At 45.2% G+C, this 25,236-nt stretch overlaps 1 protein-coding gene across 4 annotated transcripts in view; it reads left to right on the top strand.

Annotated features, from left to right (window-relative positions):
- The window catches only part of RAP1GAP2 (RAP1 GTPase activating protein 2), a 793,228-nt gene that overhangs the window by 596,223 nt on the left and 171,769 nt on the right, over positions 1-25,236 (top strand). For all 4 annotated transcript variants that reach the window (XM_069227007.1, XM_069227008.1, XM_069227009.1 and 1 more), the window contains one exon: positions 13,800-13,955. In XM_069227007.1, the coding sequence (XP_069083108.1) occupies positions 13,800-13,955 (156 nt within the window). The remainder of the gene's footprint in view (positions 1-13,799; positions 13,956-25,236) is intronic.

The raw sequence follows: 25,236 nt of genomic DNA, 5'->3' as shown, positions 1-25,236 counted from the left end.
CAAACGGCAAATTTTGCCGTTTGCGACTCGCTAAACGTTTGCTACATCTGGCCCCATGAGAGGGAAATAGCATAAGGATCCTTTTGGAGCTGGTAATGCAGCCGAGTCAGAGAGACCATTTAACAAATTGCCTACCTGCCCAGTAGGGACAGCAGCAGTGAGGACCAATCCTTTATTTCCTCTTTGAGGCAGGTGAACACTGGGATATATTTCACGTCAATGCCAGGGCTGGATCAGGAGAGGCACAGACACCTAGGGCCAGATGTAGCCAAAATCCAAATTGCAACTTGCAATTTGCGAGTCCCTGCGACGCGCAAATTGCAAGTCGCAATTTGGTATGCAGAAAGGTGTCTCAGACACCTTCTGCAACTCGCAATGGGGTCGCAAAGACCCACCTCATTAATATTAATGAGGTGGGTCGCAGTTTGCGACCCCATTGCGAGTATGGGCACTCACGGGGATGGTGGCCTGCTGGAGACAGCAGACCACCATGTCCGTGACTGCTTTTTAATAAAGCAGATTGTTTTTTTTTCTAAGTGCAGCCCATTTTCCTTAAAGGAAAACGAACTTCACTTTGAAAAAAAAACCGAAACCTTTAGTTTCGGATTTTTTCAGGGCAGGTAGTGGTCCATTGGACCACTGCCTGCTCTGAAAAAATATTTTTTTGTCCAGTCACAAAGGTGAAGGGGTCCCATGGGGACCCCTTCCTGTTTGCGACTGGGTTACCATCCACTTCAAGTGGATGGTAATTGCGATTCCATTTGCGACCGCTTTTGCGGTCGCAAATGGAATTGAATTGCATTGCGAGTCGCAAATAGGAAGGGGACACCCCTTCCTATTTGCGAGTCGGAAATGCATTTTGCGAGTCGGATCCGACTCACAAAATGCATTTTTGCATACCGGAGAGGCTTTTGCGCCTCGCAAACGGCGTTTTTCGCTGTTTGCGAGGCGCAAAACCCTTTCTACATCTGGCCCCTAGATACTTAAACCTCCCAGTGTCCTTGGTCAAGCCAGACACCCATCACCAAGTTTTAACACTGCCACCGTTCTGGAACAAAACCGACTTTGCTAGATTCATATATAGGCTGGAGGTCTCGCCAAAGATCTGCATGGTCCTGATGTTACATGGTTAATGAGGAAGAATAGGATGTCGTCCGTATACCAGGCTATTCTGTTGGACAATGTTGCAGTCCACTTGTAACCTTGAACCAAAGGATCCGTCCGCACCCATGCAGTCAATGGCTCACTGGCCAGCGTGAACAGGAGCGGGGACAGCAGTCATCCCTGTCACATCCCCGACATATTGGGAAGAGGTCAGAGACCTCGCCAGCACCCGAGACAGTGGAGGTCAGATTAGTGTATACAATAAAAATCTTGGGACCATGTTTAGAGGCTCTAGAAGAGTGAACAGATATTCCCGGCCTACTGATTTGACAGCTTTGCCAATTCCATGACATTAATATTACTGGCTGTGTCCCCAGTCGCTCCGCTAAAGCCATTGCGTTATATACCCGCCTGATATTATGGCGCATGGCTCTCTGGGGCATAAAGCCCACCTGATCAGGGTGTCCCAATGGGTAGGTGTTTCATAAGCCTGTTGGTGAGGGTTTTGGTGACAATTTTTGCCTCCAGATTTAGGAGCAAGATCAGACGGAGTGCTGTTCTGAAGGGCGTCCAGATTTAAGAAGCACCACGATCTCTGCGTATCTCCAGTCTAAAGGGAGCACCGAGATGTCCAGCACCAAATGGATCACCCCTGGGAGATGCTTCTTGAGCTGGGACTTAAAGGCTTTGAAGAATTTGCTGGGGAAACCATTAGGGCCTGGGGCTTTCCGAGTTCATGTCTTCGCCAGGGTCGATAAGAGCTTATCTTTCATTATAGCCTCGCCTAATAAGGGTCAGGCCTCATCCGACATTGCCTGTGGGAGGAATGTCTCAATGAGTTCAACAATTTGATCAGAGGTAGCGCCTACCCGCTGGGCATACATCGAACTATAGTAGATTCAAAGCTCTGGCCCCCTGCTGGAGGGTCTGAGAGAAGTTCACCATGATAATCACATATCGCTCGTACTAGGGACTAGAGAGTCGATGCAACAACCGGCTGGATTTGTCACCCAATTAATATATGCAACTTTGGGTTGCCTGCCATATCTGTTTGGCATCATCCTGGAGCAGTTGTTGATATCGCTGCTGAGCTAAGCTAAGTTGCAGTTGTGTCTCTTCGCCATTGGGCTGTCCACCACTCAGACATAGGCCCTGATTCTAACCCCGGCGGTCTTCGACCGCCGGGGCGAGGGTCGGCGGGAGCACCGCCGACAGGCCGGCGGTGCCCCGCAGGGCATTCTTACCGCGGCGCTTTGGCCGCGGTCAGAAAGGGTAAACCGGCGGTCTCCCGGTTCGCCCGCCAGGAACAGGATGGCGGTAGGGGGTGCCGAGGGGCCCCCGTAAGAGGGCCCCGCAAAGTATTTCAGTGTCTGCCTTGCAGACACTGAAATACGCGACAGGTGCCACTGCACCCGTCGCACCTTCCCACTCCGCCGGCTCGATTACGAGCCGGCATCCTCGTGGGAAGGGAGTTTTTCCCTGGGCTGGCGGGCGGTCTTTTGGAGACCGCCCGCCAGCCCAGGGAAAAACTCATAATACCCTCCGCGGTCTTCTGACCGCGGAGCGGTATAATGGGGGCGGAATTCTGGCGGGCGGCCTCCGCCGCCCGCCAGAATCAGAATGACCCCCATAGTGTATGTATCTGTGCCTCAAGCTCAATCAAGCTATTAACCCTGTCTCTGTGTTCCCCCGTGCAAAAGCTAGTGTGTATGCCCCGAATCATCGGTTTGAGGGCTTCCCAAAGTATTTCTGCAGAGGGTGCAGACTGGCTATTATGGGCAAAATATTGAAATTATGGATCGGTGTAGCACAGTCTTATATGTCTGGTTTTGCAGAGGGCAGGAGGACATACGCCAGAAGAAGACAGGATGTGCCAGTCCTGCCTGTAGTTGCAGTGTCATCGAGGAGTGGTCTGAGAGTGCCCTGAGCAGGATTTCTGTCTGTGACACTCTATGGAGTAATCTGCCAGGGACCATCATATAGACTAGTCTTGAGAACAAGGCATGGATGGTCGAGTAGAAGATATATCCCAATTCCCCTGGAAGATACACCCGCCAGGCATCTCTCCATCCATCTGCTATGCAGACAGTGAAAAGCATGACGGGTGCAACTGCACCCGTCGCACAGCCGCAACACCGCCGGCTCCATTTGGAGCCGGCTCCTGTGTTGCGGCCGTGATCCCTGCTGGGCCGGCGGGCGGAAACCAGGTTTCCGCCCGCCGGCCCAGCGGGGATCTCAAAATGACCGCGGCGGGAGTGTGGCTGCATTGGCGGCCGCCCGGCGGTCCAACCTTGGCGGGCAGCTTCAGCCGCCCGTCAAGGTTGTCATGAGGGCCAGAGTGTCAGACTACCGCCGTTCATGTCAGAACACAAAGATACATGCTGCAGAGTGCCCCAAGGATTATCAGTCAGCCCAACGCTTTTCAACATCTACATGGCCCCGCTAGCCAAGATCATCAAACAACAAGGGCTAAACATAGTCTCCTATGCTGGCAATACCCAACTGATCCTCTCCCTATCTGACGACCCTGTAAAGGTCAAGAGAAATTTCCACAATGGGATGAGAGCAATTGCTGCCTGGATGGAAGCCAGCTGCCTCAAACTCAACTTGGACAAGACGGAGATCCTCGTAAATGGCTCCACCCCTTCCACCTGGAACAACTCCTCGTGGCCCACTACACTGAGAAACGCCCCCGCTCCCCTGGACCACGTACCCAACTTGGGCATCATCCTGGAATCTTCTCTATTCATGACCCATCAAGTCAATGCAGTCTTGTTGTCATGCTTCCACACCCTCTGACTCCTTCGAAAGATCTCCGACACCCACACGTTCGTGACAGCAAACTGGACTATGGCAATGCACTTTCTGCCGGCATCACCAAGAAACCAGAATCAAGACTACAAAGAATCCAGAATGCAGCAACTAGACTCATTCTGGACATCCCCCAACACAGCCACATCTCCTTCCACCTCAGAAACCTACACTGGCTCCCAGTCAACAAGTGCATCACATACAAACTCCTGATCCACACCCACAAGGCACTACACAATATAGGATCAGCATACCTCAACCACCGCCTCGCCTTCTACATACCCAGCTTGCCCTTGCAGATGTTCCCAAGATCCAGAAAAGCACAGCAGGAGGAAGATCCTTCTCCTACCTCGCAGCCCGGACATGAAACATGCTATCACTCAAACTCAGGCAGACTGCATCACTGAAGCAGTTTAGGAAGGACCTCAAGACCTAGCTCTTTGACTGAGCAGCACGCCCGCAAACAGCACCTTGAGACCCTACGGGTGATTAGCCTCACTTTAGAAATCACTGATTGATTGATTGAGTTAATACGGCGGCCACCGACCCCAGCTGCTCCACCAATGCAAAGCCGGGGAGTGCACGCTCACAATCCTCTCTTCGGTGGCCATGGGCCCCACCCTGTCCAGGCTGCAGCCCCGGTCTGTCGCCGCAGACCTCACAGCTCCGCGTCCCGCCCGCTGTTGTCACAGCCGCAGCCCCATCAAAGGCATTGCATGGGCCTCTACCATGCCGTCCCTACCACTGACTTCAAATCTCACCCGTCTCTGGAGCTGGAGCTACATTTTTTAGACCACAAGGGCTGCCACCAAGCCTCTGGCCATCGTCGTCGCGGCTACCGGACATGCAAACTGCATAGTGTAGAAAGGATGATAACGGAATTCAATTTGGCTGCGGGGGATTGTGTGTATTACACGCTTTGTGGTATTAAGTGTCCGCCATGATGGCTCACCAGGCCACGCCCCTGTCTTTAGTTTTTTAAGTCTCAGTCCACAGCAGGAATACACTTTTAAGCCCTTGAGGACCTCAGGGGAGGCACTTAGAGACTTGCAGGGTGCCAGGGCAGAGGCAAGACATCAGGGTCCATTGCAGGTCTAGGTGCCCCTGGTTAGTTGGGCAGTTGAAGGAAAAAACCTCTTGAAGGTTGATGTGTCCCTGTAGCTTGAACACAAAGTCAACCTTATGATCCTAGGAGTCTACAACTTTGTTCTGGGTACAAGAGAGAAAGTAGGTCCAACCTTCCAGTGTTCTTCCTAGGTTGCAGATAGCAGGTGCAGTCCTATACAGGTCAAGGAGTGTTCTTAAGTGGGTGCCACATTTCTGCCTGGCAGGAGCTAGGGGATAGAAATGGTCCCTGGGAAAGCCCTAACCAATGGTGTAAAGCTTTCCAGGGTTAGCCCTACCCACTTTGACATTTTCAAGGTGGCTGAAGTCGTCGACCACATTAAAATTGGGCTCCAATGGCCAGAGGTGTGTGGGGAGTGTACTATGGTAATCCTAGTGTCCTCCCATATTTAACACTTAAACCTAGTTTTAGGCAGTCTGTGCTCCCAAAACAAACTCAGAGACAGAAGTATAGCACAGCAAAGTAGAGCTTTCAGCAACCAGACAGAGGGTATGCTCAAATTATTTTGGTATTCTGTTTTCCTATTTTGAAGTTATTTGAGCTTGTAATAAATATTTTAAAAGGTCCAAAAATTTATTTTGTGGTTGTTTCCTAGGTGAAGACAACATTTATTAAACTTAATGTTGTATCCTAATGATTTCCTACGGAACAGCCAACACTGCAACAGTGAAAATAGCGTTTATGGATTCTTCTCTGTAAGGACTTGTTTAACATTACACTTTTACATGGTCTACTTTTAACTACCATGCACCCTGCCTTATGGGCAATAAGGCCTACAGAGGGGTGACTTCTGAATATTCAAGATGAAGTTGTAGGCCTGTCAAAAGGGTTTATTTTTACAGGTCAAAGGTCAAATTTGCAGAACCAGGCTAGAGTAGTAGGCCTGGAGATATGTTTTATAGTTCCAATACCATGGATAGCACAATCAGTGCCGCATTCCACTGGTAGTATTCATCTTACAGGCCCTGGGTACACTTGGTACCACATACCCAAGACTTATGAGTAAGTTAAATAAGCCAATCAGGAGTATAACACTTTTACCATGCGGAAAGCAGGAGAAAAAGCACTTTATCATTGGGTAGTGGAAATTACTTGCACAGAGTTCTATAGCCAACAAAACGAAGGTACAGGAAAGAGGTTAAAAATACAGGGTGATCCTACAGAAAGGACCATTTTTCCAACATGTTGTATTTTACTAAAGGTGCACTGTCCCTGTTTACACTGTGGGACACTTTTAACTAGGTGTGCTAGGCACAAACAGGGAACAGTAAGCTATATTACTGATTAGGTGCTTGCCCTAGGGCAGCTGTGAATTCAAGGCTGCTCTGCCCTGGTGGCACAAAGTAGTGAAGAGCAGACTTGCTGTTTGAAGCACCAGATCCATCTTTCATAGTACAAGTGGCCCCTGACCTGCTTTACAAAGGTAGAATGAGATCCCCCTGCAGGTCGAGTGCAGTGCACACACACACGCATACATACACGTTACAAACCAGCGGCGGGCTCATATGCACATCACATCCTAGGATGAACATGCAAACACATGTGTTGTGCCCCCAGGGCACTTTGTGAAGTGCAGCTGAGGTTGGGCAGTCACAAATCTTTGGGTTTTATCTAATATTGTGCAACAGATTGGCAATGTTGATGGAATTCATAAAGACTCCCGCTTTGATAGACATGGATTTTCCGTTATTTCTAATAGGCAGAATTTAGGGCTGCGAATTTCACTCTGACTATTAACCTGCTTGAGTTAATCTTGTTTGTATAATTACATTTCAGTTTTTCTTTTTTCCATAAGGGAGTTATTGTCTCATGTCAAGAAACCTCTTTCCCTCCACGCCCATTAATTATGAGCAAATTACTGCACCTTTCATGTACTGGGAAGCCACCTGTTCCTTTCTTTAATGAAAGTAGCTTTTATGTTATTTTCTCGGGTGGACACTGCGTGCATCATGTGTGTGAATGCCTACACACCTATGTGATTGCTGGGTTCGCTGCATTTTGCAGGATCCCCAAAGAGCTCCTTTCCAACCCTGTAATCTTACAATTAGCCCTGTAGAAGCACAACAGCAACATTTCCATCATCCTAAATACAAATTGTATTCAAAACCTTTCACAAGTACTTTGGCCCTTATTCAAATGTGTTCAGTACATTTAAGGTAATGCCATGAATCGCTAATTGCATTCAGTGCCGGATTAAACCCTGTGGAGGCGCCTGGCAGTCGAAATTTCGAGGGGGCCCTCGCAAATTATTTCCTAATACGTTTTTAATTTTACCAACCAACATAAAAAGCAATTTTATTGCACAAAGTTAAATATTACACGCACTAGTTTGCACCATCCTTTTTTACAGACTGACAGCTCACAGATGAGCTTTTAAGAGACAAACTTTGTGAATCTGATGTCCACGCATATCTGCCCTCTCGACTTGTATGAAGTCATCAGTTGCTTTCACCTCCAGATGCTCTAGAAGATTCCGGTAAACTATTGTGACCTCTGCCGCGCTGTCTAACAGTGCTATTGCCCATGTCTTGTTCTTCAAGAGAACTCTCTTCTTGTGTGGCATGTCTAACTGAGACCGCCGCCACTTTTTTCTTTTTAAACTGCTGTTTTTGTTGGATCGGTTTCTCTTCCTTCTTGACAGAAACCTCCGAAGAGCGTTGTGATTCCTGTCTCGGTTTCACGTACTCAGTTCTCCGCTCTGACCGCCCACCTCTCTCATTTCTCTTTTCCGATGAGTCCTGAAAGGAACGAGATTGGCGTGTATCAGTATATTGATATCTATCAGGCGTTTTCAAATTAACCCTATTTCTGAGATTATACCTAGTCTGCGGGGTCTCCGGTCGCAGAGATTCTCCCCTTTCTTTTTTAGGTGTTTGCTGTTTTTTCTCCCAGCGCTTTCTAGTACTCTCAGGTTGCTGTTGTTTAGTGGTATCTTTACTACTCTTACCCTGAAACTGTGGTTTATGCGGTCTAGCCCCTAGGCTATCACGACCGATACTGGAATAAGTTTCCGCTATTATTCTCTGCAGCTCCCGCTCCTGATTAAGCTGCGGGACGTCTCGAAGACGTCTTGAAGACGCATACGCACCGCTAGTGCCACTGCCTCCCCTTTTAGATTACTCAATATAATACAAGAAACCGTGGCAAAATTGCCCATCAGTTGCATCCCTAAATCCAAGGCTGGGGCAGCCCCATATTCATCTTCATCTTGAATTTGTTTTAGCACTTCCGGTAAATTAGCCAATGTCGGCGTACCATGTGCTGTAGTGTAGAGCGCGGCAAACACCGTGCCCCATGCATTACAATGGTCCACAGTAGGAACCTTACCAAACGGCAAACACATTGTCAATATTCTATGTTTATCCTGAGGTCCCGTATGGGGAAATACTGCTTCCAGCGTATTAATTTTTTGCGCCAGCCAAAATGGAGTTTCCTCTCGTTTAGCCGGTACTTTACCCATAACAGAGTGTACAGTGGCCAGATTAGTACCTGGAACTACTGCATGTGGTTGCGCCGGAGCAGCATGCGCTGGGTTTGTGTTCAAAGTTTGCATCACAAATTGTACTAAGCGTCTATATGTAGCCGTCAATTCTGTATATCAACGACGAACTTCAACCACTGCCAATTGAGCAACCGCAGGATGTGGTGTATATGTAGCCAATAAAGGGCAGGTAGGACCATCATTACTTAGTGGACCTAACCTAACTTGTGATATGGTGTGGGGTAGGGCGCCATCAAGCCAATTATGGTGTTCTTGATAAGATAAAGGTATTTCTCAGTATGCATATGCCCTGTATTGTCCAGGGGCATTCGCAACAGTGTAATCATGAAAAGTGTGTGAAGCCCCATCTACTGCCGGAAATACTACCCAAGAATAAAAAAGCTCTGTTCTATTGGCTGCATGGGCGTCCACCACAAACTTGACTGGACCCCCCTGGTTTGTCAGACCATGTGCTAACAGATGTACCGTGAGCGGGTGTCGCCTATTAAGTGCGATGTTCACTACTTGGGGATTCGCCATTATGAAAACAGCGCTATTTCAGAGAAGGCACACCAATATCGGGGTTTTCCTTTCAGAGTTCAAGCTTGAACAACTGACCGCTATTAATAGGATCTACCTATATTGCGGTGGCGGAAGTCCTCAGTGCCACGGACGTCTCCGTATACGGAACCGAGGAGTCAATATATATATGAGACCGAGAGAGTCAGCCGGACCCGAAAATTAGAGCCAGACCAATCGTTGGCGGCGCCATGTCGCGTGGGCTCTCATTATCCTAAATGAGACTACTGGATTTCTAGGTAGCAGGATCGTTCCTGGTGTGGGGGACTGAGTCTGACCCACTTGGAAGGACCTCTGACACCCTCAATCTGGTTTTGCTCCGGCTAACTAGCAGTGCCTCATCTTTCCCAAGGGGGAGGGATGATTGGGCAGCCGAGCGCATGACATCTTTAGAACTTCTCAGGGAAGTCGTGGTCACTCAGGTCCCAACCAGCTCTCTCATTTACAGTATGATCTCATATACAAATGACATAGGCAGTTTAAGTTTTATATATTGTTTTTAATAAAACGACTGCATTTTAGATAATAAGGCGTGAGCCGCAATCACCAGAACCATACAACACAGTAGGATTGAAATAGTCACAATGAGAGTGAAACATAAAAACAACGCTATCATGGTGTTAATAGATTCTATTCCCTCTCAGTAAGTTATATTTCGAGCACAGCATGTTAAGCTATTATCTTGCCTTTCAGATTCCCCGGGGAGACATCAACCCTCATACCTGAGCAAAGGCCTGTGGTCTGGTTCAGCATCTGCAACAAGGCAGTCAGCGTCTAGTTGTGGTTCCCTGGTCGGAATCTCCCTCTTGCGTGTATTAGGACAAGGAAGTGTTTTTATAACTAATATGTCAGTGTGATCACAAAATGTCCCTACGCAAGAATGTATCCAAAGACTAAACTCCTACCACGTCTATCGGCAATGTACCAGACTGTATCCTTGACTGGAGCCCAGAGTGAGCAAGAATGTGTTATTGAGAACTCCAGCTCTGAAGTAGGCTAAACAGTGTGATATCACAAATAAAACAAGACCGTAGAACTGGCTTTTTGAAAAATAACAGTACGAAGCTGAATAAAATGCATTTAGAGCAAAGTGCACCGAGGTGCAATGCTGCAAGCAAAGGAATAAAATACATCCTGGACAAAGTGCACAAAGGCCTAACGCCTGAAGCAAACGCGCAAAGGATACATAAACCCGACCACACTACAATTTAAAGTGCGTAGAAATCGCAAAACTGCAGTATGGCTCACTAGGTAGAACATTTTTTTATACTTATTAAATTATCATAACACAAATTTCTTTTTTGTTCCTAATTTGCTGATGGGCCGCTTTCCTGCTTCCTTTGTTTTACAGATGATAGGCTATTTTGAAAAATGCTGCAGCCTGACCTATGGTGCACTGAATATGGTGTACCCTAACTTATAAAGTAAAACAGGACTTTTCAGTAGGCTTTCTGAAAATTTTGAAGGTGGTGCCCGATGAGTCCCTAAAATTCTAAACACCATAAGGGTGTGAGTCAGGGGGTTGGCTTCAGGGGGGTGTTTGGAGTGTGACACCCCCTCTACCTCCAACCCCTCCAAAATAAATGGCTTCTTGGTTTGATAGTTAAGCTTGGGGCCCTGAATTGGGTCTGCTATATCTGTGTTGATTTTTCTCATCATTCTCATCCGGGAACCTAAATATACAAAAAACTTAGTAAATCTGCATCTATAAAAGTAGTCTTCAAATGGGTCCAAATTCATTACTTTCAGTAGTAAACTTGCAAGGCTGTTTGTACCAGATGATGGGACGAATGCTTGAAAAGATTCTAACCACAGGCACACGCTCAGAGTAGCATTCCAACTTATCGATTTTCACCTGCTGTGCCACTCTAGACAGTAGCCCACCTAATGCAAATCATTGCTGACCGTGTTCTCATGGAAACAGCTCATCCAGAACTTTGGTTATCTGCTCCTCCACCCTACAGCCCACTACCTTTTTAGTTTTTTAGAGAGATTTGAGATTCCCACTCTTATAGAATCTCACTGACTAAGCCACCCTCTGGTGTCAATCATTTGCCTGATACTATAATCCCTGCTGAATAATAGCGCATAACCTTTTAGTTTCTGTGCAGTGTCTCCTCCAGATGAGGTTGAACATTGGTACCAGATTTAACTCTGGTGGCACACATTTAATCACATTCATTTTTCCATATTGACTCACCATCGCTACCTCTGCCCCCATGTGGCCTCTTGCTAATTCACATTGTGACTGCAGGTCCAATTGTATATATGTTGGCAGTGCCAATGATGGATTGAAATAGCCCACAGTGGGCAAAATCAATTTGTCTTTCTGGATCTAAGTGCTGTATTAGAGAGTCAAGTGAGTAATTCACCCTTTGTCTGATGGGGGCCACACCTGATAAACAATGTTGCTAGCAACAGAGTTAAAAATAAACCTCAATCATTTTCGCTGTTTGATTTCACCCCATTTCCAAACTTTTTTGGTTCACTATTGCTTGTCTAGGATTTCCCCAGAAACTTAAGATGGTCTGTTTGAGAAACAGTGCACGCAACTTTTATGCATTGAAACTCTCTTGCTGATGGAGCTGTGTTCTTTAAAGACTCCTGCTTTAGTTAATTGACAGGAAGGAATGTTTGCTTTGGAGGGTGGATACTCCATGGCGAGGCTCATCTATTGTACTCATCTATTGTACTTGGATTGTGCCAACATCCGCAGATGCGGCAGGTGTTGAATTTTCTTCTGTGCTATTTCTGGGAGTGGGTTAGTGCTCCCAGTTGCCCATGACAGCCCACAAGTGCCTTGCCCAGTTTTTCTCAAGACACTGCTCCTGGTTTTGAAACTGTAAAATCTACACCAGTAATAAATTGCCACGAAGTTAATTATCAGGTAGTCACTGTCTACTGTAAAAGTAGCTCAAATTAGCCTCAGTGGTAGTACAACGGCATTAAATCCACTGGAGTAAGTAGTCTTTTAAAATAATGGAGAAAAAAATGACCCTTGATCAAATAGTAAGAAGAGAGATATTTAAAGTTTGATTGCACCTCGCAAACTGCGAAAAACGCAGTTTGCGAGCCGCAAAAGGCTGAATGCGATGCACAACCTCAAATTGCGAGTCGGTACCGACTCGCAATTTGAGGCTGCGACTCGCAAATAGGAAGGGGTGTTCCCTTCATATTTGCGACCGCATAGCCATGCAGAGTTGGTTTGTGACCGCGAATGCGGTCGAAAACCAACTCGCAGTTACCATCCACTTGAAGTGGATGGTAACACATTCGCAAAAGGGAAGCGGTCCCCTTCCCCTTTGTGAATGCCAAAACAAATATTTTTTCCTATGGACCACTGCCTTCTCTGAAAAAAACGAAACCAAATGGTTTCGGAATTTTTTCTTTTTGCAGCTCGTTTTCCTTTAAGGAAAACGGGCTGCAAAAAGAAAAAAAAGACTGCTTTATTTAAAAGCAGTCACAGACATGGTGGTCTGCTGTCTCCAGCAGGCCACCATCCCTGTGAGTGCATGGACTCGCTATGGGGTCGCAAACTGCGACCCACCTCATTAATATTCATGAGGTGGGTCTTTGCGACCCCATAGCGAGTCGCAAAAGGTGTCTGAGACACCTTTCTGCATGCACTTTTGTGAGTTGCAATTTGCGAGTCGCTGTGACTCGCAAATTGCAAGTCGCAAAACAAAACCTACCTACATCTGGCCCTTAGTTCCTGTAATTTATGGTGAATTGCCAAATTAGTAGGTAATGAAACATACAGACAGTAGGATGGGAACTTTGGTGTCCAGTTAGTAATCCCAGTTTGGCTGCAGCACTGGCACTGTTGTGAGCTGTGGTAAAGAGCCCGCTAAAGATTGTGTCATTGTGGGGTCTGGGACATCAGACACCAAAAGCATAGGAATAAAGTAGCTGAGACTCATAAATGTACACAGCACTAGAGTGTTGGTGTGGACATGGACGAAGGCATGCATTAGTGAAGTGATGATGTAGCTACACATGATTGCAGACGACACTGTTAGCGGCACACAGTTCTCGAATGATGGTGTTGATGCATGTGAGTGCAGAAGACAATGATAGAGGAACACAGAGGTAGAGTGATGTGCAGCAGTAGAGTGATGGTGTGGCTGCATGTAAGTGTGGGAGATAGTGACAGTCACACAGCACTAGAATGGTGGTGTGGTTCCATGTAAGTGTGGAAGAAACTGTTAGTGGCACACAGGACTAGAGTGATGGTGGGGCTGTACGCAAGGGCAGAAGACACTAATAGAGGAATGGAGTGCTAGAATGATGTGCAGCAGCAGAGCGATGGCGTGGTTGTATGCAAGTGTGGAAGACTCTGACAGTCACACAGTACTAGAATGGTGGTGTGGTTACTCGTGATTAGGGAAGACACTGCTATTGTCACACAGCATTAAAGTGATGGTGTGGCTGCTTGCTAGTGCAAAAGATGCTACTGGTGGCAGATAGTTCTAGAGTAATGGTATGCCACAGATAATTGTGCAATATCATGGTCTCATCGCAATGTAGCAGATTTTAAAGGATGATCTTGTGTTGTTGCAGGAATAAAGAAGCATTAAACTAAAATAGGTTGGAAATGCAATCTCTTTAAGGAGAATACTAAGATGAGTCACCCATCACTTGCTTGACTGATGAGGTCTTCATTTCCTTGTGAACTAACAAGCTTCCCTTTCACTTCAGCTTCAGAGAAAAAGGCACATTGGAAACGACATTGTGGCTATTATATTTCAAGATGAGAACACTCCATTTGTGCCAGACATGATTGCCTCAAATTTCCTGCACGCGTACATTGTTGTGCAAGTGGACGACCCTGAAGCAGAGACCACCGCCTACAAGGTAAGGCTTATCTCATCCTCTCCTCTGCATATCAGTGTATACAAGCCATAGTTATTGCAACTGAGAGGTCCCATAGGCAAGCTCTTAATTCTATGAATTCTATGTATCATGTATTTACACAGTACACAGTGATTTGTGTCTAGGTGCAGACATCTGTCACGTAGGTTGCATAAGTGTCCTCTGGCCGAGGAAGCAGTTACGCAAGGGGCTCAGTTCTAAAGGCCTATTTGAATAAAGTCATGGATGGGAATGGCATTCTGCTGAGATCCAGTTGGTTACAGAGCATAGAAGCCAGAAGAAACAATCAATGGCTGTGTGAATGCAAGCAATGACCCATAACCTATTGGTAGGCAGAGTGAGCAGGAGCCGGCTGGCAGACAGATGGTTTTATTGAGTGTTAGAAATGGGGTCTTTGGTTGACAGTCAGGTTACCCCCTGTTCAAGCAAGGACCCTCACTCTAGTCAGGGTAAAAGAGAATCACCCTCAGCTAACCCCTGCTTACCCCCTTGGTAGCTTGGCAGAGCAGTAGGCTTAACTTCAGAGCGCTAGGTGTAAAGTATTTGTACTAACACACACAGTAATAGGAAATATTTATCTAAACAAAACAAGACCAAAACGACAAAAATCCGACAAACACAAGTCAAGTTATGAATTTTTAGAGATTAAACTCAAAAATAGCACTTAGAAACAAAAATACTTCGATGAGATGTTAATACTGCGTCGTGACGGAGTCGTTCCCAACAAGCCGACACCAGCGGCGCCGGACATGGAGTCGTGTAGACCCCCAAGTACAGAACCTTTGGTGAAGAGTGAAAACAAGCTGATGCGCGAAGTCGGGGATCGCGGCGTCTGTGCGAAATGTTGAATCTGTGCACTTCGAGCGGCGTTGTCACGACGTGGTGCGGCGACTTCCACGGAGTCGCGGACTTCAGCGGGGCTGCTGCGGCGTCGGGCCTGCGAAGAGCGTTGCGTTCCAGCGAAGGTCACGGCATCGGGTGCAGGCGGCGTCACCGGATTCAGCAGCGGCGTCGGTCCGAAGTCGTCCGAAGTCGATTTCCTTGGATTCCACCAGCTTTCCTTTCAAGGGCCCAGGGACTGGATAGGGCACCACTTGTCGGGGCAGGAGTCTCTCCAGAGACTCCAGGTGCTGGCAGAGAGAAGACTTTGCTGTCCCTAAGACTTCAAACAACAGGAGGCAAGCTCTAACTCAAGCCCTTGGAGATTTCTTCACAAGATGGAAGGCACACAAAGTCCAGCCTTTGCCCTCTTACTCTGGCAGAAGCAGCACTGCAGGAAAGCTCCACAAAGCACAGTCACAGGCAGGGCAGCACTTCTTCCTCAGCTATCAGCTCTTCTCCAGGCAGAGGTTCCTCTTGGTTCCAGAAGTGTTTCTAAAGTCTGTAGATTTGGGTGCCCTTCTTATACCCATTTTAGTCTTTGAAGTCACCTTTCTTCAAAGGGGACTCACACCTACTTGTGAAATCCTGCCTTGCCCAGGCAAGGCATCACACACACAGCAGGGGGTTGGAGCCGGCATTGTCAGAGGCAGGCACAGTCCTTTCAGATGAGAGTGACCACTCCACCCCTCCCTCCTAGCAGAGATGGCTAATCAGGAAATGCAGGTTACACCCCAGCCCCCCTTGTGTCACTGTCTAGTGCGAGGTGAAAAACAACCCAACTGTCAAACTGACCCAGACAGGGAATCCACAAACAAGGCAGAGTCACAGAATGGTTTAAGCAAGAAAATGCTCACTTTCTAAAAGTGGCATTTTCAAACGCACAATCTTAAAATCAACTTTACTAAAAGATGTATTTTTTAATTGTGAGTTCAGGGACCCCAAACTCCACATGTCCATCTACTCTCTAGGAGAATCTACACTTTAATCATATTTAAAGGTAGCCCCCATGTTATCCTATGAGAGAGACAGGCCTTGCAACAGTGAAAAACGAAGTTGGCAGTATTTCACTGTCATGACATATAAACCACATTACTATATGTCCTGCTTTATCCATACACTGCACCCTGCCCTTGGGGCTACCTAGGGCCTACCTTAGGGGTGACTTACATGTAAGAAAAGGGAAGGTTTAGGCCTGGCAAGTGGGTACACTTGCCAAGTCGAATTCACAGTGTAAAAATACACACACAGACACTGCAGTGGCATGTCCGAGACATGATTACAGAGCTACTTATGTGGGTGGCACAAGCAGTGCTGCAGGCCCACTAGTAGCATTTGATTTACAGGCCCTGGCACCTCTAGTGCACCTTACTAGGGACTTACTAGTAAACCAAATAGGCCAATCATGGATAAACCAATTACATACAATTTACACGGAGAGCATATGCACTTTAGCACTGGTTAGCAGTGGTAAAGTGCTCAGAGTTGAAAAGCCAACAGCAACAGGTCAGAAAAAAATAGGAGGCAGGAGGCAAAAAGACTGGGGATGACCCTGCATAAGGAAAAGTCCAACATTGAGGTATACAGAGAAACATGTTGAAGTCCATTCAGACATTGGCCGAGTGTGGTAATAGTCTTGTTCCGCCAAAAGCCCTTCCGTCACGTCCATTTGCAAGCTGTTTTTTCAACCCAACAATCACCATGTTGTAAATGTGGTGATAGTATTTGCGGGCCAATTTTTTTAATTTTAATCACTGACTAGGGTATAAGGATAGCAGTGGGACTACAATTGGACTGCACAGCTCAGGGCGGGTGACAGCCTCCTGCATCTCTTTCCCTAATGTGCAGAGAGACAATAGAAACAAAAAATAAATAAAAATTTAAAAAAATGTTTAGCGCCAGTTCGAAATGTACCCAAGTAGCGGAATGTCATGCAGCACATTATCTTTTTGTTTCCTCTGTTCTGCTGCCTTGCTGCTCTCCCTGAGATCAGGCTCTAGGAGTGCCATGGCAGCGCACTCTTCTTTTGGGTATGTGAGGGGGGGGTCTATGGGTGGAGGGTGGATCACAGCTTGGTGGGGCCATGACGGTTGGGACCCGCTGGGGAAGGGGGGAGATATCCTCCGTCTGGTGGGGGGAGCTTTGCACTAGGGAAGGGAAAAACAGCAGATGACAAAGCAGAAACAAATTGAAAAAAATATTTACACGGAGTGTTAGCTTGGGGGTCGTCTATGACTTTGGTATAGGATGACTGCACTTCGTAAAGGAGGGTCAGAGAGAGAACTAAGAGGATTAATGGCTATCTCTTGTAATATTAACGGCTTAGGGCGTCGCAATCACAGATTTTTCTTTTGCAGTAAACACATCTAAAATGTCAAAATAAGCTCCCCAAGCTCCCTAAATTTATTGCTTAGGCATACTCTGCTTCGGCAAATGCCGCTGTTCAAGTGTTCGCTATATTGGTGTCTCAGGAATTTCCTGGGAAAGTGTACCAGATCCATAGAGAGCCGTATTTAGCACTCTTATCTCGCATTATCATATTCATTTTGCGAGTTTTTATGGCCCACTAGTAGACGATCCAAGCCCCCTTCAAGGGTGACTCTATGAGGTGTTGAGCTCACTCCCTGGCTTTTTTATCATTGGTGGAGATTTCAATGTTATTCCAGAGACTCAGTTGGATTCATCTCATCAAAACCAAAAGCAGAACAAAACAAGAGTATCCCAGGGGTTGGGGAAGATTATTTCTGATTTAGCATTAGTAGATGCTCGGAGGGCTGATCAACTGCAGGATCAGGATTATACGCATTTCTCAAAAAAACATAATATGGCTTCCAGAATAGACTTCTTCTTAACCTCTTTCCTTCTTCAATGAACTAATACTTTTATACATGCCAACCCTTTCTCGGACCATTCAGCTCCTCAGGTCAATCTTAAATTACAGTGTGAGATGGGTGTTCATCCTTGTTTGAGCTTCGATAAATCTCTTTTGACAGACGAAGGATGGGTTCAGATTCTCAAACCTCTGTTACTAATTTCCTTGAGATCAATAGAGACTCAGCCTCTCCATTCTCCAGTTGGAAAGCACTCACAGCCTACATAAGAGGTGAAACTATATCTTACAAGGCTTTTACGGTCCAACTAAATATACAAAAGCTAAAGCAGCTTCAATTGGGGTTTACTCAAGCACTAAGAGTCCTTCTGACTTCCCAAGATCCAGAGGCATTTACAAGATGGATTGTGGCTCAGGCCAAGCTAAGGGATTGTTTTTTATCTTGTGAGATAGTCAATCAGTATACAAGTAAGCAGAGTAGGAACGAAGAAAGTGAACACATAGGCACATTTCTGTCAGGGTCTGTGAAAAAAATAAAATCCCTTAAAGATACTATCAAATCTATATGGGATGAGGGGTTAGGCACGCTCGAAAACCATCTAGAAGATATTGAAAGAGTCTTTCTCTCACACCATGCAAAATGTATTCTCACTCTCTTCCAACCAGTATCCAGCAGATTAATCGATACCGTGATCCAGTGATTCTGCCAAGTTTAGACGAACCTTCAAGGGCAAAACTAATATTCTTTTTTGGCCTCATCGAATGGTAAGGCCTGTGGGTAAGATAGCGTTCCAGCGGAAGGCTATACATCTCTCATAGACCAAATAGCCGGGTGCCTAGGTGTTCTTTTTAACAACATCCTGCAGGGGGCAGACATTCCTGCATCATTTACAAGGGCCATAGTGATAAGTTTCCTAAAGAAAGATAAGCCACCTCAGAAACCCGATTCTTATTGTCCGATTAGTCTACTTAATTTTGATTATAAGATTCTAGCAAGGATATTGGCACAAAGATTGGCCTTAGTAGCCCAAGACCTATTCCATGACGATCAGTGTGGATTTCTCCCAGGTAGGCTGTTGGCGACTAATACTAATTTTTTATTTCAAGCAGTAGATTATCACTTTCACAATAACAAACCGGCAGCTATCATAATGTTGGATGTGGAGAAAGCCTTTGATTTAGTTCAGTGGAAAGTGCTTTTTAGGATCTTGGTAAAGTTTAAGTTTCCTAGACAATTTATACATATGTTGTGAAATCTTTATTCTAATGCCCAAGCCAAAATTATCATCAGTTCTCGTATAGCAGGAACCCTACAAATTCATCGAGGTACGTGTCAAGGATGCCCCCTTTCCCCGGTTCTATTCATGCTGTTTATTGAGCCTTTAGCCGTGGCGCTGTGCCAAGATACTGCTATTCTCCCTCCCATGGCTAGGGAACCTAAACTGAAACTGTTTGGTGACGATATGATTCTGTATCTTGTTTCAGAGACCACAAATATTGATAGGGATTTTGTTAAAATAAGGGTCTTTTCAGTTCTGGGGGATATAGGATCTATCATTCTAAATCGGAAGCTCTCCTGTTCGATACCACTGTTAATATTCTTCCTTTGGATATGCCGGCTCAGTACTGTCTCTGTCCTCCCATTAGATATTTGGGTATTTAAGTATCTCTCGATTTTTCAGATCTCTTTGGCTTGAACTATATCTCTACTGTTAAAAAAGTGCAAAGCCTATTACAGAAATGGCCAGCTTCCCCATTGTCAATTATTGGACATGTGGCGCTCGTCGAAATGATGATCCTTCCACTTTTTTTTATTTATTTTCTCTAATGTGATAATCAAAGTCCATCAACATTTTTTTAAAGAAATTGATGCGCTACTTCAGCAACTTATATGGACCAACAAAAAACCTAGGGCACAGCTGGATATTGTTTCCCTCTCAAATGAGGATGGAGGATTAGCTTTACCAAATTTTAGGAGGTACTATGAATCTGCTTTTATGGACTTAGGTTCCAGAGCAGCCTTTATCCTAATCTTAATTTCTATCTGAAGTCTATGCTAATAGAGCACGGATATCAGTTAGCGTCATTTCCCAAGTTCCTGCGTCAACCTAAACGTACTAGATATAAACTCACTACAGTAATCTATGCCAGTCTTCTTCAATTTCGAGAGAGTGATCAAATTCCCGGTTTTCATCCTGCAATGTCATTGGCCCATTCAGGGATGAGGGGATTAAAGCTGATCTCATCTCATCTAAATCAATGGTCAAATCTGGGATTTTCTAGATTCTCTGACTTTTTAGTAGGAAACCAAGTCAAGACCTGGGCACAGTGTCAGGCTGGAGACTCTATTCCAGACTTTCTAAGATTTTCCTATCTGCCGATACTACATTTTGTGCTCCCATACATCACTTCAGTAGATCTATCTTCTCTTTCTATCTTTCAGGCATATTATGGGAGCCAGCAGGGGATCAGTAATTGGTACTGGATCCTCAACTCTCAGGGAGCATCACAAATCCTCCACCGCTTCTTGACGAAGCTGGAAAACACCATTGTGTGCAAAATTGATTTGAAAATATGGAGAAACCTCCATAGCACATCTCACAAGGCAATCAAGGGGGCTAATTTAAGAGAATGGCCTTCTTTTCAAACTGGATGCTATATCTCACCCCAGCTCAAATCAAAAAAGCATTCCCGTCCACTTCAGGTTCTTGTCCACGATGCAATGGCAACCCAGGGGACTGGCTCCATGTGTGCCAAGCCTATGGATTTTTGGGACAGAATTTTCTGGTGTACCAGCATGAAGACAGAGTGTATACTTGTCCCAGGTGCTTTGGGGTCTTTGTTGGGCACTTCAGGCCACCCCGAATTAACGACTCAGGCGAAACAGTTGCTATTTTTAGTATCATTGATCGCAAAATCCCTAATTTTACAGGCCTAGAAATCACCTAATCCCCCACATTTAAAGCTTGGGAAACAAAAATTAATGCGGTGAGCTTCAAGGAAAATTTGTATGCGCAAAGAATAGGTGCAGTCCACAAGTTTAATGGTATTTGGGGACCGACCTTCGAAGGAGAGAATGTATCTATGACAGTTTAAGATGCTAAAAAATGCTTTTTACTCTTATATATTTGCTGTTTGTTGTAATATAAGTTTCAACTTGCCTTTTCTTTCTCTCTTTTTTTTAATGATAATTGTAATCTTATGTTTTCTCCGTGTAAATCTCTCATGGTCAATAAAAAAATAAAAAAGAAAAGAAAATAGTAATAATAATGCGCAGAGAGGCTCGAGGGATCCAACCAGACTGTCACATTGAGAACGGACAGGCAGGTCCCATCTCCTCTTGTAATCTTTAGAATTAACTGCCTCGGAGACTGCAAAAGGGAATAGAAAGTATTTGCCTAAGATTTATTGGGTGTCACAGCCCCAGGAGTATCTTCAGAAATCCCTTAACCCCACACATCTGTGGTGGTGTGCCACCTCTGACCTGGTGTCTGCCGGGAAAGCACAACTAAAGCTCCAACAGAGAGATCTAAAGTGGTGGCAGGTAGTACACGGACATTGGGACATCAATATGGTGCTGCCACATCTGACACCATCTACCACTCTCCCATTATGACAAGATACTCTTGTTATTCACCAGGAGGCTACACTGAGGAGGCAGTCAATAGTATATTTTGAAACACCATCATAAGGGGTTTTCCAGTGATTTAATTTGTCATTAACCAAGGTACCTACTATAATTGAGTGATGCCTGGGCAGAATGAAGATGATGAATGTTTGAGACTAAAAAGGATGTCTATATTCTTGACAGACCTAACTGAGGCGACTAGAAAATAAAGTTCCAGGAGCACTGGCCATGTTTTGTGGTGTAGGAACAGGACTTCCATCAGTCCTGCTACTTCCTATCTTCTCCCCTACCAAATCCCTGGATATTGTAGATAGTAATCACTAAGACGCCCCAACCAGTAGACACGTCAGTGTGGTATTAAAACAGGGGTGGAAAGAAAGTCAAAGGGCCCTTAGACAACCCTTTGACATAAACATGTACATGTTAAATGGATGTCTAAGGCTGAGCATCGTTATTTTTTACTGTGAGTGTAATCTTGCATAGATCCCAATTATTGAGCTATGCAAATGATACATGATCTATTTCTGTTTAACGCTATGCTGATTGAATAACGTTCTCTCTTGAGAAACTCAAGGCCTGATTTAGATCTCAGCCGAGGGGTTACTCCGTCCCAATGGTGACAGATATCGTGTCCGCCAAAATCTAAATACCATAGAAAACAATGATATTTAAATTTTAGCGGGCGGGATATCCGCCACTGTTGAGGCGGAGTAACCCCTGCGCTGAGATCTAAATCAGGCCCTTAGTTCTGGCTTATGCTTTGAGTAAAAACTGTGTGTCTTGGAGCCGCTTGAACTGCGCTTCTAAGGTTCGTCACATAACTATAGAAACTGGATGGATAATACACTGGAGCTTTTCATATGTGAGGGGATACCTTGAGTGTGATCTACCTACAGGCAATTGCCAAGAGGTATTACACGGAAACTCGTAATTCTCACAATAATTATTTTTGTTATGTATAAAAAACATATTCACTATTTCATGCACCCCTACAGACAAGAGTGTGGAACGCCACAAGCGACCATGGTGGGAAACGTAGGACTCCTACCTGACTCTCAACATTTTGCCACTAATGCAATCATGAAAGTTGAAATGGTGGTTATAAATATAACTTCAGTAGACCACACTAGCACCACTTCCACCCTATCTGGCTAGTACCCTGCCAATTTAAAAATGCAGTCCCTGCATGGTCTCAAGTTTATCTTTAGTTGCCCACAGAGTGAGATCTTGTTAGCCAATTAATCCATCTTAATATATCTGGTAGGTATTTAAACCATCACTACACTGAGGAGGTTCCATGCACTCACATTGTTTCTGTGGTGCAGAATGTTAACATGAAGGCTCATATTCTGTTGCCCCTCTGCAGTCTCCTACATTTCATACCTGTGTGACTCCATGTTTGTGTTAAGTAGCTGGCCAGGGCACACTCCATTCCACATTGTAGTAAACAAGGGTAGCTTCCTTCTTCTGTGCCAATTTCCTACCCATAATGAGCAGTACAGAAAAAAAAAGATTTGTTTCCAGTAACAGTCCCATAAATTAGACCTTACTGTTCCTACAGCAGTGCTCAAATCATCTGATAAAGCTGCAATTTTCCCTTTACTGGAATTAGTGCTCCCTTTGTGACCTTCCATTATGTTCATGCACCAGTGATTACACCAGAAAAAACACACACGTTTGTGCCTCCTCTGAAGGGAACTGATGCTACACTCACCAACCAGTATTACAGAGAACAGCAGACACCCACGTTCTTTCACAGGGTAGTGTTCTTACCAGCATCGCACTGTGAACCCCATGCCCGCCGATGTCAATATGCTGTTTACTAATGCACTCACATGTTCACTGCCTTATCAGTAGAATATGAAGGACACCACAGGTGTACCCGGGAGAAACTGTGTGCAGTTAATTAGTGAACGTTGTAGTGTCCTCCCAGCCTGGGTACCCGCCAATGAATATGCCACACACGGAGCTATGTATTACACGTATTTATTTTCAGCCTGTAACACAAATTCAGCATTCTGAACCTGCACTCCAATACGTTCTGAAACGTACGTCATCACTCTATGGAGCCTTTCAAGATCCATCATACATACTCACAAGATACAACAAACTTGACATACTCTTCCGTTTTCTAGTGCAGCCTTATAGTGACGGTGTGGAAGAGGACATCGCTGTGTGCTGTGCTTGCCAGTAGTGAAGTGAGGCATCCCAGTTTTCCTCAAGGTTGCACTTCATTGACAAGTGGCAGATATCCCCTGATGTGGCCGTGTGCTGGCCAACAGGGGAATTTGAAAACTTCAACATAACGTAACTGTAAAGGTTGCCAGTGGTTTAAAAGACACACTTCTCTGCACCATGCTGCTTTGCCCATCTGCTAGCCATTCTTCAAAATGGGGCCCATCTGTCTCTCCCGATCTGTATCTGTGCAAGTGAGCTATGGAAGATTACTTTATCCTACTCCTCGACTACTTTAGTTTCATCAATCCAGCTAAGTTGAACAAGCTGCTCAAATGAATGGACAGATTTCATTCTAAAGGGACATTAATCTTGCTGATTGTTAGAAATTGGGTTGTTGGTTGAGGAGGGTGTGAGCTCTTCTAAAGCAACAGCCGCTCGTATTCAGGGTGAACCGCTAAAGTCACTAAATTAATCTGTCCATAACCCCACGGTAGCTTGGCACAAAAGCAGTCAGGCTTAACTTAGAGGCAATGTGTAAAGTTTCTATGCAGGACACAAACAGTAATATAGTGAAAACACAACACAAGAAAAACCTCACACTGATTTTAAAACAGAGGGTAAGTTTTATTAAATTATGTGACCTAAAAATAATAAAATTCCAATTAGTAGAATCAAAGATAAGCCATTTTAAAGGTTTCATTAAAAAGAATGCTTAAAAGCATTGGTTGCGCCAGACTGGGACAAATTCACACGTTCAGGCCAACTATGACGGAGTGTGGGCCAGATACAGGGACAAAGTTAGGCCCACTGAGAATTGTACCTATGTTCTTTATGTGAGGTACTGAGCCGCGCAGCAGTGGTTCCAAGATGTGATGCAGGGTCCTGCACTGAGTTGTTTTGCACTGTGCCGGTTCTGATAAGAAGCTGTGAGACACAAGAGGTGAGGTCCTGCATTAGTTTTTTTTTTTTTTTAAATAATCTTTATTGATGTTTTATAACTTTCAGCTTCAGGATCAAGACATCAGCAGCATAAGCATAGTATACAATTCATCAGTAAGTTCATAAAAAATAGGTACAACCCCCTCCCCTGCTCTTGAGAAAGTATTTTTTATACATACACATTTTTGTACACCTCAATTGGTACAGTGGAACTTTATAAAACCTGGTTAATGAGAGTCCTAGAATCGGACCGTTCGGGTTCTTCCCCAATATTACAGTTTTTAAGGTCTGTTAGCATGGTTGGCCATGCCATGAGGTCATCTACAAGTTTATCGTCAGTGCGAACTTGCTTCATTATGATTTCTTCTGCAGTGGCCCACTCTATGGTATCCCTGAGCCAGGTGGAGTAGGGGGGGGGAGGGAGTTGGGGCTCATCCATTTAAAAGCTATGCAACGCTTGGCCAGTGTCAAACCCAACACAAGGAACTTCTTACTAAGGTTCTTCTTTGACGTGGAAGGGAGGAGACCCAAAAGTATGTGCTTTACATTAACCCGTGGCTTTTTGAAGGCTATTTAAAATTGTGGTCCAGTAAGGGGAAAGGGCGCTACAGTCCCACACCATGTGAATAAAATGTTCCTTTGGAGTCTGGCAATGGTGGCACCTATTGGGGCATGTGAGGTAAATCCTACTCAACGTGTTGGGGAAAGATATGTTAGGTGAACTAAGTTATACTGCGTACTTTAAAGCAAGCATTCGGACTTTCTGTATAGACCCCCTCATATAAACGCTCCCAGTCTCTGTCCGACAA

The sequence above is a fragment of the Pleurodeles waltl genome, chromosome 3_2 (assembly GCF_031143425.1).
Source record: "Pleurodeles waltl isolate 20211129_DDA chromosome 3_2, aPleWal1.hap1.20221129, whole genome shotgun sequence".
Classification (NCBI taxonomy): domain Eukaryota; kingdom Metazoa; phylum Chordata; class Amphibia; order Caudata; family Salamandridae; genus Pleurodeles; species Pleurodeles waltl.
The sequence above is the reverse complement of the archived record's forward strand: the minus strand, read 5'-3'. Positions and strand labels throughout refer to the sequence as shown.